We start from the raw sequence: 18,524 nt of genomic DNA, 5'->3' as shown, positions 1-18,524 counted from the left end.
TGGCTGTATAACACTTGTTGCTATGGCTACTATATATTAAATAGCAACATCAACAATAGATATTGTCAGTAATAAATATTACAATTGAGGCGGTAGCTAGAAGAAGGGTATATCTGCTAAAATTGTATTTTGAGAAACAAACATTCAAAGATTTAACATCCATGTCTAAGGTGATAACACTTGCACTGTTTTAGTTTTAACAATTTTCGATCGATTAATAAAATAACAGAGAACACCTTTATAAGATATGCCCTTTTTTTCAAATGAAGAGTATTAAAACAAGTTTACATCTGGAGAACACATTTCGCAGATTTCTGCAGAAGAAACGCCTATAACTGTTTACTGTTGTATATAGTCCTTTTCCACCATATTGATAGCACATTATGTATGCAAATCCTCAACAGGTCAAAAAACCGTAGGCGTCACCCTATACTTGTTTTGAAATAAATAAAAAAAATTAATATTTTAAGATGCCGTCAACAATTCATTATCTTTTAAAAAATCTTCTGTAAAATAAGTGTCCACTAATCTCACTATACCTTTTTTGTGCGTAAAAAACGTCGGTATATCTGCCACACCATTATTGTTAATTATACACGGGTGATTAACGAGAGAATTCAATGTTTCACGAAACAAATTAATGTAAACAGTAATTTAAAGGTGATTATTGTTTTCTATACAAGTTATCGCCTGACACAAAAAGAATACCTTCTTTGAACGATTACCTGGAATTACTGATAAGGCTTCGCTAATGATAGTTTAAGTAGTTTTTATGCCACATTACAGCTTATGCCAATAATATAAATTAGAAATTGTTTGCATCTTCCATTTAGCTTGTAGATGTACATTGTTCATGTCTTACCTACCTACGTTTTTGGTGTCCGTATTTTATTATTTGCATTTAAAAATGACGTCGACAACAGGTTTTATTCCGGTTAAGTGTAGTTTTAAAGGTGCCTTCAGTCTAAGAGATAAAAATATATTATTAAATGTACACGATGCACTTGTACATCAACGCCCTTTAAGTAATGTTCGTGAAATCGTTAACATGTGTTCAAATATGAAATGGGTTGGAGAAGCAACAATGTATGGATTCCTAAAGAAAGAAAAGGAAAAACTGTTTCATCTCCCAATAAGAGTGGAGGGAGTAAACCATTGGAAATTGAAGAAATACATAAAAACATGATAAGACGCAGCGTCCACTCATTTTTTTTAACAATGAATTTCCAACATTGGACAAAATCCAAACATTAATTAGAGAAAACGAAGAGTTACCAATCATAAGCAACAAGAAATTATGGGGACTATTGAGAGAGATGGGATTTCGTTGGCAAAAGAATAGAAGAAACTCCGTTTTAATTGAAAAAGATTACATTGTATGTTGGAGACGAGATTATCTAAGAAATATTAAAAAGTACCGAGAAGAAGGGAAAACAATTTTTTATTTGGACGAGACTTGGCTAAATGAAGGTCATACTGTACCATACCTATGGGTTGATACAAATGTGAAAAGTTCCCGTCAGGCATTCATCGAAGGTGTATCTACTGGAATAAACAATATTCCCGTTGGAAAAGGACGCAGACTCATAATAACCCATATTGGAAACGAATACGGTTTTGTCAATGGTGGATTATTAAGTTTTGCCTCAAAATCAACCAAAAATTACCACGAGGAAATCACTGCTGACGTTTTTGAAGAATATTTTGAGCAAATGTTGGATTTAATTCCAAAAAAATCTGTCATAGTCATGGATAATGCTAGTTTCCATTCAAGGCTAGCAGAAAAATTGCCAACAACCGCTTGAAAAAAAGGAGAGATAATCGAATGGTTAGATAAACACGCAATTGAGTACAAGGAGAATTCGACAAAAAAGGAATTATTACCTATTGTAAGGCAACATAAAGCAGCTTATAAAAAATATATAATAGTTGAAATGGCATTAAACCGTGATGTAATTATTTTACGTACACCCCCATACCACTGTGATCTGAATCTGATAGAAAATATATGGTCTCAAGTAAAGGGTGAAGTCGGAGGCAACAACAAAACTTTTAAATTAGAAGACTTACAACAATTATTAGAATATTCCTTATCAAAAGTAACTCCAGAAAATTGGAAAAATGCTGTTAGTCATACTTACAAGGAAGAAAATAAAATGTGGAATTTGGATAATATGACTGATGCAATGCTGGAACCGGTAATAATTAACATTGGAGTTGAAGATTCCTTAGATTCTGAAGAAAGCAGTGAATCTGAAATGGAATTTGATTAAAATAATATTTATTTTTTTACAAATCGGCCCCTGTTACGGAAACAAATTATTTTATATATAACCAATAAAATAAACATCTTACATTTCTTGCAAATTCATTAGTACCTGTTAATCTCCATCACTCCGACACTGGCAACTTTATTTACTGATTAGTAACCCTCAAAATTATTGTATTCTATTCTGCTTCAACCTTTATACCTGGTGGTCATACTCAATTTAAAATTGTTTTCCTATATACGTCTGTAAACGTGTTGACAAATATCTATTTTTCATTGAGTCACCCGTATCAACAGTTTAGGGATTTGCATACATAATGTGCTATCAATATGATGGAAATGGACTATAGTAAAATACAGTTATATATTATAGTATACAAAGGTTTAAAATAATAATCAAGGTCTTTAAACAGCAATAAAACTTGTATTTTGTTTACACTGCATTATATTTAATATAATTTTATGCTAAATTTCCTCATCATCTGAGTCATCAGCACTACTCTCATTGTCTTTTTCAATCGCTGTGCTTTCTTTAAATCAAAGTTTGTAGAAATTTTTACTGTCTTCTCTTAAGTACTGAAACAAGTCTCTCACCTCTTTTTTTTAGACTGATTAATAAAAACCCGAGGTAAAGGTGTAAGAGTAAGATCAACTGGCAACGTTTTTGCATATTTAAAAGGTGTTATACATTTTCAAAGTAGGTTTTAGAAGCAGCTAGTGTTAGAAGCCAAGTAGAAGGAGTTTTTCTGCACTGTACAATTTTTTCTAGGTAGACTTTGGGTTCCTCGACATCTTGAACTCTTTTTAAGGCCTGTCCTATAACCCAAATATTTCTGTCAAACTGACTAAAGGAGTGTCCACGAACAGAATAAATTTGTGTCACTTAAACTCCGTATACTTTTATATATATACAAGGATTTCCACAGTTATCACTGTATTCCTTCACTCAACCGTTTTCTCCAATTTTTCCTGTTTAGCCAGTCCCCTTCCTGTAGGTTTCTTCTACTCATTGCTTCGTCCACCTCATCTCTGAAAGATCTTCGGGGTCTGCCTCTCTTTCTTCTTCCTATCGGGCTCCACTCTGTTATTCTATTTATCCACCGATTTTGGTCTGCTCTTCTGACATGTCCGTACCAGGTTAACCTCTTCTGTTCGATGTAGTCTATTATGTCGGAGTTCATGCCCATTCTCCTCTTAATCTCCATGTTATTTATCCTATCTCTTCTTGTTACTCTGCAGCTTCTCCTTAGAAATTCCGTCTCTGTTGCTCTTATTTTGTTTTTGGTTTTCTTATTTATTGTCCAATTTTCACACCCATAAGTGAGGATACTTCTTGTCATGGTATTATATATTTTTTTCTTTGTTTTCATGCTGATGTTCTTATCCCATAGTACCGGGTTCAATTTTCGTATGCAGTCTCTTGTTTGTCCTAGTCTATTTTTTATATCTTCCTCCGTTGTTCCTTTGTTTGATATTATGAAACCTAAATACTTATACTTGTCTGTTCCTTTGATTTGTTTACCTTCGTCTATTTCCGTCGTCGTCGTCGTTATACTTTTGATATCCAATAAAAAAACCGTAACAAAGTCTGATTTTTATTTTGGCCTTCAGCTGCATCTGATAGAAAAACAATATGCTCGGTATTAGGATAAACTGTTAATTTATTGTGTATACAGTCAAAGATGAATGAAGCAACACTACTTGCTCCCCTTTTACTTAAGATTCTATGAAGAAATATGCATATGATGATTCATCATTATGCACGTGTATATTGAATACCTCTTCTTCTTTGAGTACCGTGCCCAAATTTTAGGAGTGGGTAGCTTCCATGACGATTTGACGATATCTTGCGTGACATGAAATAATTCATCTGCTAATAAGCCAGTCCATTGACGAAGGTTTCAGAGCCATGAGTATTTCTTCCTACCAATTCCTCTTTTTTTGTCGATCTTTCCGTTGAGTATCAACTGTATTATCCTGTATCTGCATCCTCTCATTATATGCCCCAGATATTCGAGTTTTCTTTTTTTTATCATCTTTATTAAGCCGCCTTCACCTTGACCTTCTCTGTTCAAAACTTCTCTGTTTGAAATGTGTTGAACCCATGATATTCTGAGCATTCTACACTATAACCACATCTCGAAGGCTTCTAATTTGTTCATTATGTTAACCTTCATAATTCAGGTTTCACATCCATACAGTAATACAGGATACACATAATATTTTGGGAACTTAATTCTCAGCTGTAAGTTCAGCTGAGAATTGCTCAGAATAGATCTAAATTTCATAAATGTTCCTCTTGCAATTTCTATACGAGTTTTAATTTCTTCATCCGGATTTAGTGTCTTGTTTGTCCAACATCCTGGGTATTTAAAATGGTTAACTTTTGTTATCGGTTCATTATTGACAATCAGTTATATAGCGCCGAGGTCTTGTTTACTAACCACAAGTAAGTTTGTCTTTGTTGTATTTATGCTTAGTCCGTTATTAGAGCATTGTCTAGTGACTTGATCTATAAGGAATTAAAGATCTTCGCTACTTTCAGCCATGATCGCGGTGTCATCTGCATATCTGATGTTGTTAATAGTTTCTCCCCTGACTGGAACTCCACATTGCCCTTCCAAGGCTTCGTTAAAAATTATTTCTGAGTAAACGTTAAAAAAAGTTGGGGACAACACAAAACCCTGTCTAACACCCCTTTGAATACAAATTTTGTCTGTTTCTTTGCCGACTACAGTCCATCTAATTTACATACCGTTGCACGTTATCGGTGTCATAGCCCGTGACGTCACATGATACCAACACGAAATATTTAGGCGGTAGGTATGTTCTTTTTTAGAATCACTTTGCCGAGTACACTGGCATTACAGCCACTAGACATATTTTATTATATACGCGTAGAAATAATATTTAAAGATTTCTATTATTGTTAACTTGAAGAAATACACAATAATATATTTCATTTAATTTATATAAATGCATTATAAAGCGTTTTTATAAAGAACATTTGTTCGGAACACACTGTAACTGTAATCGAATGAAGGTGAAATTTTGGCATAAATTGGTAACACTTATTTGACAGTTGCGGTGTTGACACTTTAGTTTTGTTTTTATTATTTACTATTAATTAAACTATGTTGTTTTTTAAACAAGCGGCTCAAATTGTTTTTAACAAGATTATATTTTAACTCTTGTTTTTTCTATTTATTTACGTTAAATATTAATTTATTTTGTTGTATACTGTTGTTGTACACTTTTGCAATAATTATGTGACCTATTTGATTTTAAATGGATTCAGGAATTTTTTATACTTTGGCAACTATGTCAACTTCGATTTCTGACGTAGATAATGACGTGCAACGGTTTGTAAATTGGATGGACTGTACCAGAATTGAATACGTACATCCATAAAGAGCTTTTATAGAACAGTTTTGTTATGCTAAGCTTTGACAGCGGTAGATTTTGTGCGTAATCAAATTCCAGGACAAGAATGCCACTATCATCTGTTCTTTTTTCATGTAATCATTTTTTACCTTTGAATATGCCTCGAGTCTCTTTTAATGGAGATTGTAATAAACACGGCATTCATCATTCCAGTTCTTTTCTATTTTGATTTCACACTCACGACAATAATTACATGTGTCAGCCTTCGGTTTTTTGAACGTAAAATTAGTTTCTCTGAAAAACTTGAAATAGGTCTTGTATTTCATGGTAAGATTATTCCCAGTAGTGTCTTTAAACAACTTTTGAAACTGCTCAAAATTGTTTTTAATCGTTAGGTCTGGGTGTCTGGGTTGTCGAAGTACAATCTGTTTATTTTTCCAGGTGTGTAATGACTTGGTTTATGTGAAATATATTTTAACTGTTCTAAATCCATAAAATAAACATCATCTGAAATTTTTCTTTGGTTTCAGTGTTTTTCACGTTTTTCATCAAGTGGAGTTTTCTTAACAATTTTTTTCTGTAATATTCTTACACGCTTCACTTCTACTTGATATAAGTTAACAAAAAAGAAACGGCCCACGGGCACATCCCAACCAGCAGTTTTAAGCTTGTATTTCCAGTGATACTGTCTGCTAAATATGGGATTTTCTATCTTTCTATATTTTTCTGGAGGCTCCTCTAATGCCAAACAACCTGCTAGAAGAGTGTCTTGTTCTTTTTTTAAACCATTATCATAAAAAGAGTCAAATAAATGCTTTTGATTTGGCCAAGTTATTTTTGCAAAACATTTTTCTACACTTAAGAATAACAGAAAATACCTTACTCTGTATAGTTTTTCCTGTAAATTTTGATACATACTCCTGTTTACCCTGTCTCACATTTTCTTACCAATGGTCTTTCTGAATAATTTTCTTTTTGACACCTTTTGACACCGCGTTATCTAAAATAGCTTTACGACTAGGTATTGCCTTAAAATACACTTTAACTTACAGATTAAAATATGACATAACCTCAATCACATTGTCAGAAATTTACCAAAACAGAGTTGATTTAGAGGCACAAATCTTTCTCAGCTGTGCCAACACTTCACTAAAAAAGTCTTGTACCAACGTAAAAAACCGTAATACCGTAGAAAAAATTGGTAATAACAACATAAAGAGTTTAATTTTGTGGTAAAACAAGCAATAATATAGCAAAAACTGGTAAAACAGTAAGACCAGACGAGATTTATTTTGAACTCTAGGTAATACTGGATAATATATATATATATATATATATATATATATATATATATATATATATATATATATCTGTTTTGGTACACCTGTTTAATTATGTATATATAACTGTAAGAATTACAAATAAAGACTCATCTCCACCTTTTTTACCGATCCAAAGCAGCAGTAGTATTTGGACATAGACAAGATATAAGGTGTATTATATTATATAATGATGTTACATTTGATTCATTTTCTAAAACAATTCTTCGTTTCAGCAGCAGCACGAGCAGTATATTGGCCCGGCGTATGATCCGTCACGAGACCTCTCGCCGAATCTTCCTTCGTGCGATTCGTCAATGGGGGATCCCGAACAGAGCATCTCCAGTGGCAGTTCTTGCAGCACTCCATCCAACAACAACCATCAATCGTGCGGATCAGAGATTTGCAGGCCGCCACACGGATCTTCGGGGCTGTCTCAGCACCAGACGCAAAGGCCACTTACGCCGCCAGATCTGTGTAGGCCGCATTCTTCTTTTGAACAGCATATACCAAAGATAGAGCCTTTACAGTCTTCCACGCCTCCGGAGAGTCCTGCAGCTAGCTGCGTAGAAGAGAACGGTAAGTAAAGGGTATCAGAGAATTATAGTGTGGCAAATGATTTTGGTTATTTTTATTTACGTATCCATAAGGTAATTATCGGATTTTTTCGCGAAAACTTCTATTTAAATAAAGCAGATAATCTCGAGAAACAAAAAATTCAGTTAACTTCGACATCATAATCAAAAAATTGTAGAATTTAAACAATTTTAGGCATATTGAAAAACTTCTCCCATCTTTGGCTTTATATAATATATTAATAATAAGGAATTATTTTACATATATACATGTAAAAATCTGGACTGCTGTTTTTAAACATTCTATTATCTTGAGTTGGAAGAAAATCGGTAAAACATTCACCCCACCCGTGTCTCATCATTATCATTATCTAGCTCATCTACTACATGACTGTAACATCATAAAATCTCAATTTTAATCTTAAAACTCAAATCTCAATTTCCAGTTTTTAAGGGTTATGCACTTTGGTCTTTATATCACCGAATACAAGCACCAATAGGGTAAACTCCTATTCAATTGAACTGAAGCCAATTTCCAAAATTGACTTAGATGGTGCTGGTGTAGGAAATGAGGCATAATTTAAAATAGCTGACCAAGTCATGAGTAGAAGGTATCTCCGGTGTTACCAGTCGTACTAGAAACGGTTTTGAATTAGCGTTTTTGGCGTGCAGTTAGTTTATCTGAGATATTTAAGGGGAGTTACTTCGAGAATATTGTTCATCAGGAAGTTCGTTACCAGCAAAGTGTGGAAGCTTGGCCGGAGGGAATGGAACTTTTGTTAGAGGGAGCCTGTGTGGTCAGTATGTGTCCTCAACGCTAGCAGGTATTCCTTAGAGTTTACTTAGCTCTGTTGTTGGAGCCAGCTATTGTGCGGTGGACGTATCTTTTGCTGAGAGATCGGATTCTGTCCTTTATTGATGTTATATTCAGTAATTTGGTGAATTAGTGATAACGGATAATCTACTCGTTTCCTGATGCACTTTCTGAGGATTTTCGTTTGTGTTGCCACAATGGCGTTGGATTAGCGAGAGATTAGTGACATGTAAACACACACCTTGTATTCGATGATAGGCCTGATGAAAATCTTGTAGGTGTACAAGAGAGTTTTATTAAAGGTATTTTCGAGTTTTCCAGACAGCGCGCCCAGGAGTCTAGTTCTTTTTTTTACCTTGTCTAGGGTGTCTTTGATGTCAATGTCCTAGTTGAGAGTCCTGCTAAAATAAACTTCGAAGTAGGAAACGAAGTTTCTGTGATCATGAGAGGATTTTGTGAGAGGATTTGAATAAAAGTAATTGAATTTTAAACGGATTGAGTGTGACTCTTCATTTGTTTCACCACATGACAATTCTGTTTAACTGGTCCTGTGCTTTGTCGAATACAGACGCATGTCTTAGCGTCCCATTGTAAGCTCCTGCACAGAGGAGTGCAGTATCGTCAGCAAATAATAATATTGACTCTGATCTAGTCAACAGATGAGGGATGTCACTGTTGTAGACTGTGTATAATATTGGTGCCAGAATTGAGCCCTTTGCGACTCCTGTTTGTGAGGTGAATGGTGTTAACAGCGTGTTAGTGACTTTAATACGGATTGTCTGATTGGAGAGATAGAAACGGATTATTTTTACGAAGGGAAGAGGGGTGGAATTTTTCCTAAGCAAACCTAATCGAAGGCCTTCTGTCCATTAAGAAGATGCATATGGCGTATCCAGTTATTTCATTGGGGGCTTGTGATATGAAGATTGCTGCTTCAATTAATGCATTTTGTTCCAAGTGTTTAGCTCTGAATCCAAATTGGAATATGAGAATGACAAGATGTGTGCTATGAATTCTATGAGTTTCTCCTTCAGGATCCTCTCGAAGAATTTAGCTAGGGTGCTGAGTAGTGAGATAGGTCTGTATGATTCAATACTACTTGGGGGTTTCCATAGTTTGAGAATCATGACTGTGTTGGCTACCTTCCAAAAAGTGGAAAAGCACTTTAAAGGGGCACGCATTGATTATGTTTGTAAGCAGCGGGATAATACTTTCTGGGAGTTTTTTGGTACACCTTTTGTAAATCTCTGCAGGGCCAGGAGTTGTGTTTGTATCTAAGTTATGCATCCGCACGACGGTGTTCTCTAGCATAGGTGCCACCATCTGATGAGGATGTGGCTCCATGTACACTGAAGGGTAATAGAGTAGGTCTTCCACTCTCCTTTCGGTATCCCTTTCAAATCGCTCGCTAAAATTGGGGTTATATATTAACGAGAAATAGGAAGGTACTTTATAAATATGATCTAACCAAAGCCTCATTAGCCTTTTATGTATAAACATATCTTCTTTCAGGTGCTATATGCGCTGGCTGTGGAACAAGAATAACTGATAGGTACTATCTCCAAGCTGTAGAAAGGAGGTGGCACACATCTTGTTTACAGTGTTGTCAGTGTAGAAGGACTTTGGAAGGTGACAACTCCTGTTTTTCCAGGGATGGTAATATTTACTGCAAAAAAGACTATCATAGGTAAGTCTGCTTTATTTACATATATATTTTGTCATTCATATTTAGTAATATTTAAGAGGAATATCAGAAAATCTGTATGTAAGTAGTATTTAGAAATTATTTCTTCTGTTAGTTTTATTTTTTACTTCCTATCTAGAACCATATCCCTAGAGCCTATTCAAAAAGTAAAATTTATTTTACAAAAACAATAAACATTGTAATGTCTCATAGGTATAGGGTAACGTAAATATCTGGATTTTTGTCATTTTAAATACACTTATAATGCAAATTAGATTTTTTCATTTTAGATAGTTGTATCTTAACTAAAGCGTTGCTACCTAAGGTCGGTGTAGAGACTACTTCTCCGAACCAGTAACTCTTGTTCGGAGTTTACGTTGCCATGAAGTAATCCTAAATTCTACAAAATTATCAGCAACCGTGTAATCTAATATCAATGAAATAACATTTAAAGGGTTTTATTATAATTATTATTAATATACATAAGTATGGGCAGAGACACAAGTTTCTATTATACTCAAAAACAAAGAAATTGTATTAGTAACCTACTAGTAAATTACAAAATTACAAAAAAAAAAATACAAAATTACAATTTTTGGTTTAAAAAAAAACAATATTTTAACTATATATTATAATATAAAACGGTCAAGCCTATTTTTGAACGCGTTGGTAGAGACATGTTCTCATTAAGCTTATTCTTCTTCTTCATGTACCATGTCCTTTCAGAACGTTGGTTACCATCATAGCTATCTAATTTTATTCACTACCACCCTAAATAGCATGCTTGTATCAACACCATACTAACCTCCACTAAGTCTTGAACCATGAGGTTCTTCTTCGTTAATTTCGTTTGCCTGCTATTTTTCCTTGCATGATATTTTGTAGCAACCTATATTTGGGACCTCTCATTATATGTCCGAAATACTCCAGCTTTCTCTGCTTGATACTTTTTATGATCTCAGTAGTCTTGCTGAGACGTTCTAGCAGTTTTGAATCTTCTCCACCCAGAAAACTTTTAAAATTCTTGTATAGCACCACATTTCGAAAGCCTCAAGGCGATTTAGATTGATTTTACAATAGAAATATTAAGTTGCTTTGCCACCACCCTGTATTTTTCGTATGAACAGGGAGTTTTTCGATTTTTTAAAATGTTTTCTCTATGCATTAAAGAAAGGCTAAGATCGCTGGGTAAGTAAAGTCAATTGGGAGCATGTTCTCTTCTGTCCTATAAGCGTCAATGATAAATTGACGGCTTTTAGGACATAATGGTCACGAATTACTTGGTTATTCAGTTTGTTATGTTTAATACACGTTCCTGTCTTGTCTGGTGGAGGTGCGATAGAATTTTGTAAAACTCCTAATGTATGTCGAATAATATCACAACCTTTATTATATCCTAAGGTACTAAGAATGATTTGAAGCATGAAGCAATAAATGAAGCACTAAAACACTGGAGAAGATCGTGTTCAGGAATGGGGATCCAACTTGACGACGATACAACATTATACACTCTACATTTTGCGGTCGACCAAGTAGTAGTGGCAGCAGACAAGGAAGATTTAGAATTCATGACGAGACGGTTGTTTAAAACATATGAAGAATGGGGCCTCTCTGTAAATAGAAACAAAACGCAATACTTATGCATCGGGAATGAAGTAGAAGATCTAATGGTCAACGAACATGAAACAATCAAGAACTGTGAGGAATATATATATTTGGGAACAACAATCAACAAGAGTGGGCGCACCGAAAAAGAGATAGAGCAAAGAATCGTGAAAGGAAAAAGGGTGATAGGATGCCTAAACCCGATGCTATGGTCAAAAGAACTATCAAATCAAAGAAAGCATCTCCTCTTTAACTCCATCTTTAAAAGTATAGTGCTCTATGGATGCGAAACATGGCAACTTACTAAATCCCTTGAGCGACGCCTACTTGCATTGGAAATGGACTTCTGGAGAAGATCAGCTAGAAAATCAAGGCTTGATAGAATACAAAATGACCATATCAGAAATATAATGGGAGTCAAGTCAACCATCATTGACGAAATTCAAAGGAGACAACTGATCTGGTATGGTCATGTGAAAAGAATGGACGATGAGAGGCCGCCAAACCAAATTTTAAAATGGACGCCAAGGAAAAGAAGGAAGAGAGGAAGGCCAAAACAATCCTGTCTGGGCGGCATTCAGAAGGCAATGTCGGAAAGAAACCTTCACGCTGGCGAATGGAATGACCGACGTAGCTGGAAACTGGGAACCGGAAGGCGGAGAACGCTATAAAAAACCGGAAAAAAAAACTAAGAAAGAATACCTTACAAACTTTCTGCATAGTACATCAATATCCTTAAGCAATGAATGTGACTTGTTCCTCTTATGTGGTTCAGCACTGGATTCTGTTGTTCTTTGTTTCACAGAATATGTTGAAATACGATGCAGTATGAAAGCTTTTCTCTCTTTGGAAGATTCCAGTTTCCAGAATTCTACATTTAAAACTAACCGTCTTTCTTCTAAAATGTTGCTAACACATATTAGTCTGTACTTATTTTCTGAGCAATTACGTTTGACAGAATGATTTTCTACCATTCTACGAAATTTCAGTTTTTTCCTGTCACCAACAGATAACTCAATTTTTTTTCTTTTTCTTACTGTACTTGTTTTAGTAATATCAAGATTAGTATCAACATTATTTACGACTTCATTTGTTACAGCTATGTTAGAAAGCCCTGTTTCAACTGCTTCACCTTTATATTTGTAGATCGTCTATTCACCCTTAAGCTTAAAACAACTTACAAATTTTTAATGACACGAATATCCTTGTCATCTATTCCGATATTTTTCAGTATTTGCATTAATTTTACATGCTGTACTTTATGGAATGCCTTTTCGAAGTCCAGAAAACATGCAAATACATCTTTTCTTTGGTCACGGCATTTTTGTAATAGGATGTTAAGCGCAAAAAGTGCCTCCTTGGTTCCCATAGCATTTCTAAAACCAAATTTTGTATCTTTGAGAGCTTCTTCGCATTTGCGTCTAATTCTGTTATGAAGTATTCTTAGGAAATTTTGAAGAGTGTGGCTCATTAGGCTAATTAATCGATATTCTGAGCATTTTCCCGCATTGTGTTTTTTAGCTATTGCGACAAAGATGAATTTGAACCAATCTGTGGGAATCACTCCGGAGTTATACATTGAATTAAAAGGTCTTACTTCTACCTTTAAATACGCATGTCTAGATTATTTTATATTATTCTCTAAGCCAAATTAACTTATCTCTGAGATAGGTTAGTTTTGCTTAGGAAAATAGAGGTGTCAAATTGACAAGGTTTTCCAGCTATTTTTGAGATATGAGATATTTTATTAGCAGTTTTGAAGCGGTTTTATGTGAGATACGTCTATTTCCCTTAGTAACTTTGATGCGTATAAATACACTCATTGACAAAAATATCGAATATTTTGGAATTTTCCAATTTTTTTTGTAGTCACTATTATTTCAAAATAATTTTAGATTACTGATAATACTCATATAGTAAGCTGATGTACTCAACTTGTTTGAAATATTTTGATGTTTATTTTAACGTTTATTCAGTGGTTAGTGTCATTCGAACATTTTATCATAAAAATCCTTCTTCACGTAAAGAAAAATCATACTAATTCGGTTATTTTTAGTTTAATTTATTAAGTTTAATTAGATATTGTTTTGATTTAACTAAGTTTAAAACAAGTATCCCGCCAATTTGACACTGCGATGAAGTCCAAGTAGCACATATTGTATTTTTGTACGAGGAAGGATATGCACAAAAAGGTATCGCACGACGTCTCAGCAGAACTGAATCTATAGTTTCGAATACTCTAAAAAGGTACCGCGAAACAGAAAATTTTGTACGAAGGCCTGGTCAAGGACGCCCAAGGTGCACAACAGCAATTGATGACAGTTTTTTGGTTCTTATTTCTACACGAAATCGTTCATTGACATCGATGCACCTCAGAAATGAGCTATAAAAAGTTAATATGAGCTCACAAACAGTTAGACGAAGATCAAAAGAAGCAAACTTAAAGCCCAGACGCCTCGCCAAAGTTCCACGTCTTCTCAAAAATCATAAAGCTCGTCGTTTGGAATTTGCAAGAACACATATTTAGTGGAATATTGACAACTGGAAAAACGTTCTTTTCACTGATGAGACCAGAATCCGATTATGGAAGCCAGATGGTCAAAACTACGTCTACAGATGATGATACGACAAAGAAATCCCGTTCCAAATACGATAGATCAGCTTCGGCTTGCTGCACAAGATGAATGGAATGCAATTTCCGAAGGATATGTCCAAAATTTACTTGCAAGCATGCTGAGAAAGACGCAAGCGGTAATAAGAGCTAGTATTAAAACTACTTGTTTAAGCAATTTAAATTATCATTTAAGTTTAGAGTAAAATAACCTTATTTACCTAATATTAAACATTTATTTTTTTCACAATTTTCTTCGCATAAAAACTTAAAATTGTTCAATAAACATTGTTAAAATAAACTCTATTTTACAATAAACGGTTTGATTGACCACAATTTATTTTGAAAAAACAAAAATTTAAAAATTCCAAAATATTCGATATTTTTGTCCATGAGTGTATAAAGACCCTACACAACCCTTGACGCAAAATTTGCAAAATATTGAGTTACGTCATTTTGGCTTAGGAGGGTAGTATACCATACAAAAACTTTAATAAAAGTAGAGCAATTATTTTATCTAATAAAATGTTTCAAAAAGATAAAATCTTAAATTAAACACAATACTTTATTATTTCCCAAACCTTGTTGTAGGGACATTTTGTCAAAAGAAAAATCGACCGGAAAAAACAAGTAATAGTTCATATCCCATAAAACTGTTCACTCTTGACAACCTTTAGAGGTTATCAAAGTTCAATCCTGATTTATAAAAATAAATTTTAAATTTTACTATCAACACAAAAATATATTGTATATTATTTTCTGTTGCTTCGAAACATAAAAAAATGTATAAAACATTCATGTTTCCTAACATCCGTTTATCTAATTTTTACTTCGATATTTATGGAAATATCCTTGGATAAGAATCTCTGATATTAGGCAATAAAAATTACTAAACAACTAATGTATATTTAAATATTACTGACCTAAAATGATTTCACATTGTTATGAATATGTTATGCATATGTTTAAATCCTTTAATTTTGGCAAAATCAACAAATCCGGGTGTTTTCACAAGGCTTATCTGTACATTTTTGAACCTTTCATTGATCTCTACTATATAGACACAACAAACGATTAACAGTAAAGTTATTTTGGAATTCTGTAAGCAATTATATAGGTAGACTTTATAGGAATGTATTTAACAGAGCTTGTGAAAATTGTGAACTTTGGAATTATCAGTAAATAGTGAGAATAGTTTCTATAATTAAATATAGTTGATTTTAATTTAATTTTTATTAGTCTGTCTGTTTTTCAAAGTGCCTCCAGTAAGTTGTCATTCCATCTTTTTCGTGGTCTTCCTACTGATCGTCTTGCTATTGGGAAACCATCTCTTGCCGTCTTTACTACTCTATTTGTTGTCATTCTTTTTCTATGATCGTTCCATTTTATTCTTCTATGTCTTACCCAGTTCTTGATGTTCTCCACCTTGGATCTACGTCGTATATCTATACTTCTAGCTCTGTCCCATAGTACCTTACCATCAATTTTTCTAAGTGTCTTCAGCTCTGCTGTTTCTAACATTGTTTTGACCTCTCTGTGTCAGGCCGCGTATTTCATTATTGGTCCGATGACTGTTTTGTAAATTCTGCCTTTCATTTCTTTCCCGATATTTTCATCTCTCCATATTGTTTTATTTAGGTAGCCTGCGGCTCTGTTTGCTCTATTCACTTGATTTTCCACTTCAATTTCGAGCTTTCCATAGCTAGATAATATGATGCCTAGATATTTAAACTCCATCACTTGGTCCATTATTTAACTTTCCAGCTCCAATTTACATCTTGATAAATTTGTTGTTGTAACCATGCATTTTCTCTTTTTGGGGAAACTAAGATATTAAATTTTCTGGCCTTTATATTAAATTGGTGCAGCATACGTTGTAGATCGTCTTCACATTGAGAGAGTAGTATTGCGTCGTCTGCAAAGCAGATTATTTTAAGTTATTTTTCTCCCATTGGGTATCATTTTTTAGTTCATATTTTTTTTTTTATTAGTTCATCCAAAATCAGGTTGAACAATAGAGGACTCAGGGAATCTCCCTCTTTTAGCCCATTGCCAGCTTAAATAGGATTCTTCTTTTACTTTTACTTTTATTGTGTTGTTTTGGTAAATATTTTCGATAGTTTTGATTATTCCTAGAGGTATCTATCTCTCTTGCATACAGTAAGTGGATAATGTCTTTTAATTTTTGTTCCACTGTTCTTCTTTTTTCTCGTGGATGTTGTTTTCTTTAAGTAGCTTTACATTTATTGTGGCCTAATTTTTTTATTAATTCTTTTGAGTGATATGTTGATCTTTGCAACTATTGTCTTTGCTGAGGTTATATAATTTCGAGACCTTTTTTTATGTTGATTGTATAAATACCATTGTTAAATAGTATCTATCAATAATAAAAAATTTAGAATATTTTTGATGTATTGTATTCTATGTATTTATTTTTTTTTACTTGACTAACTTTTATCTCGTTCTAATACTCATACTAACAAAAAAAAAGTTTGTTATAAAAAAAAGAAAAAAAATGGAATCGTATTTTCTTACTTAAAACACGATAAATTAATATGTGAAGGTTTTCAGCTATATTACAATTTACTATCTATAATTTGATGACAAATCAGGCTACATACTGAGGATCAAGTCATCAGCTTCCGATAGGTAGATGAACCTCACTTACGGAAGTCATTTTAACTTGATTTTCCGGTAAAATCGAGAAAAAAATGAAAAAAACGTCGATTTTAGGGACTGAATAACCGCTTGCCACGCTTTGAGCAGGTGTTTCTTGGTTCTTCAAAGGGTCAGAATTCATTCTGGGGATCAAGACGAAGCGATTGATACCTAATATGTATGTGTGCTCCAACTATAGAGGTATCTTTTAATCTATTTTCGGATAAAGTCGCGAAAAACTGAAAAAAACGTCGATTTTAGGGACTGAATAACAGTTTGCCACGCTTTGAGCTTTTTTTTTGGTTCTTCAAAGCGTCAGAGTTCATTCTGGGGACCAAGACGAAGCGACTGGTATCTAATATGTATGTGTGCTCCAACTATAGAGGTATCTTTTAATCTATTTTCGGGTAAAATCGCGAAAAAATGAAAAAAAAACGTCGATTTTAGTGACCGAATAACCGTTGCCATGTATTTATTGGCTCTTCAAAGGACCAGAGTTCCTTCTGGAGACCAAGACGAAGCGATTGGTATCTGATATGTACGTGTGCTCCAAGCATAGAAGCCTCTTTCACTCGTTTTTCGAGGCAGATCGCTAGAAGAATGAAATAGCTTTAGCGAACAAATCAGTTTTTTGTTGGAAAAAACTTAAATTTGCCTTTTTTTTAGGCTCGCACCCGAAAACATGTTGTTTGGTATCAACCTACAGAAAAAAATTGTTACTGCGGGGTACGGGCAGCAAATTGCAATATCACCATATTTGGCTCCAGTTAAGGTGCGAATTTTTGTAGAATTCCCCATATGACTCTCAATATCTAGAACTAAACTATGAAAATAAATTAACGATGTCAGTTCAACAAAAGCAGTGAAAATACTGTAAAATTATAAGTCTGTTCTACATCTCATTGCTCAAAACATTTTTTTGAAAAAGCTCTAAAACCATTAAGAAAAACTTTTTATTCACGTAACCGGTAAACTATAAAATCTTTGCAACAAAAAAAAACAACATCCATTTAGTGACACGTAGCATATTCAATTTAATTTACAAAGTAGTACAAGCAAATCAACCAAACCTGTACTTAATGATGTAAATATTCATGTAAAAATATATTTATATAAAAGCATAAAATCAATTCGAAACTACAAAATTATTTTCGTAATTTGCATATAAATTAATGTTTTCATTAGTCAGGAAAGATGATGGATGGCTTTCAATATTGAGACTTTTCAAAATGGCGAATTTTAACATATTTATAGTGACATTTATTATACAGACAGTCACTTTATTTCTATCTGTATTTCCATAGAACGTAGCTGTATTTGAATAAGACATATTTTACTGGTAAAATTAGAAAATATATATAAATCTTAACAAAAACTTTCATGTTTTACCGTAGGTTACATTTTTATTATTTTTTTATAAATACATTTTACCCTGGAAATTGAAGCCACAATAATAAAAAAAATTTTAAAAGTTTTAGTTTATTTTTACACGATAGGGTAAGGTACATGTATTTACATGGGTCACTAATTTACGTAAACTTGATAGAATTGAATATAAAGCTTTGAAAATTGTATTGATGAAAAGTACCTACTCCAAATAAAGCC

At 33.6% G+C, this 18,524-nt stretch overlaps 1 protein-coding gene across 2 annotated transcripts in view; it reads left to right on the top strand.

Moving 5' to 3' along the window:
- LOC140450409 (LIM/homeobox protein Lhx9-like) overlaps positions 1-18,524 on the top strand; it is a 779,178-nt gene that overhangs the window by 249,064 nt on the left and 511,590 nt on the right. The window contains exons 2-3 of one of the 2 annotated variants that reach the window (XM_072544028.1): positions 7,212-7,551; positions 9,874-10,048. In XM_072544028.1, the coding sequence (XP_072400129.1) occupies positions 7,212-7,551; positions 9,874-10,048 (515 nt within the window). Of the gene's footprint in view, positions 1-7,208; positions 7,552-9,873; positions 10,049-18,524 lie in introns of both variants that reach the window. The other variant, XM_072544027.1, reaches the window with a different exon arrangement.

The sequence above is a fragment of the Diabrotica undecimpunctata genome, chromosome 9 (genome assembly GCF_040954645.1).
Source record: "Diabrotica undecimpunctata isolate CICGRU chromosome 9, icDiaUnde3, whole genome shotgun sequence".
NCBI classification, from domain to species: Eukaryota; Metazoa; Arthropoda; class Insecta; order Coleoptera; family Chrysomelidae; genus Diabrotica; species Diabrotica undecimpunctata.
Note: the sequence above shows the minus strand (reverse complement) of the source record. Positions and strands in the feature narration are given on the sequence as shown.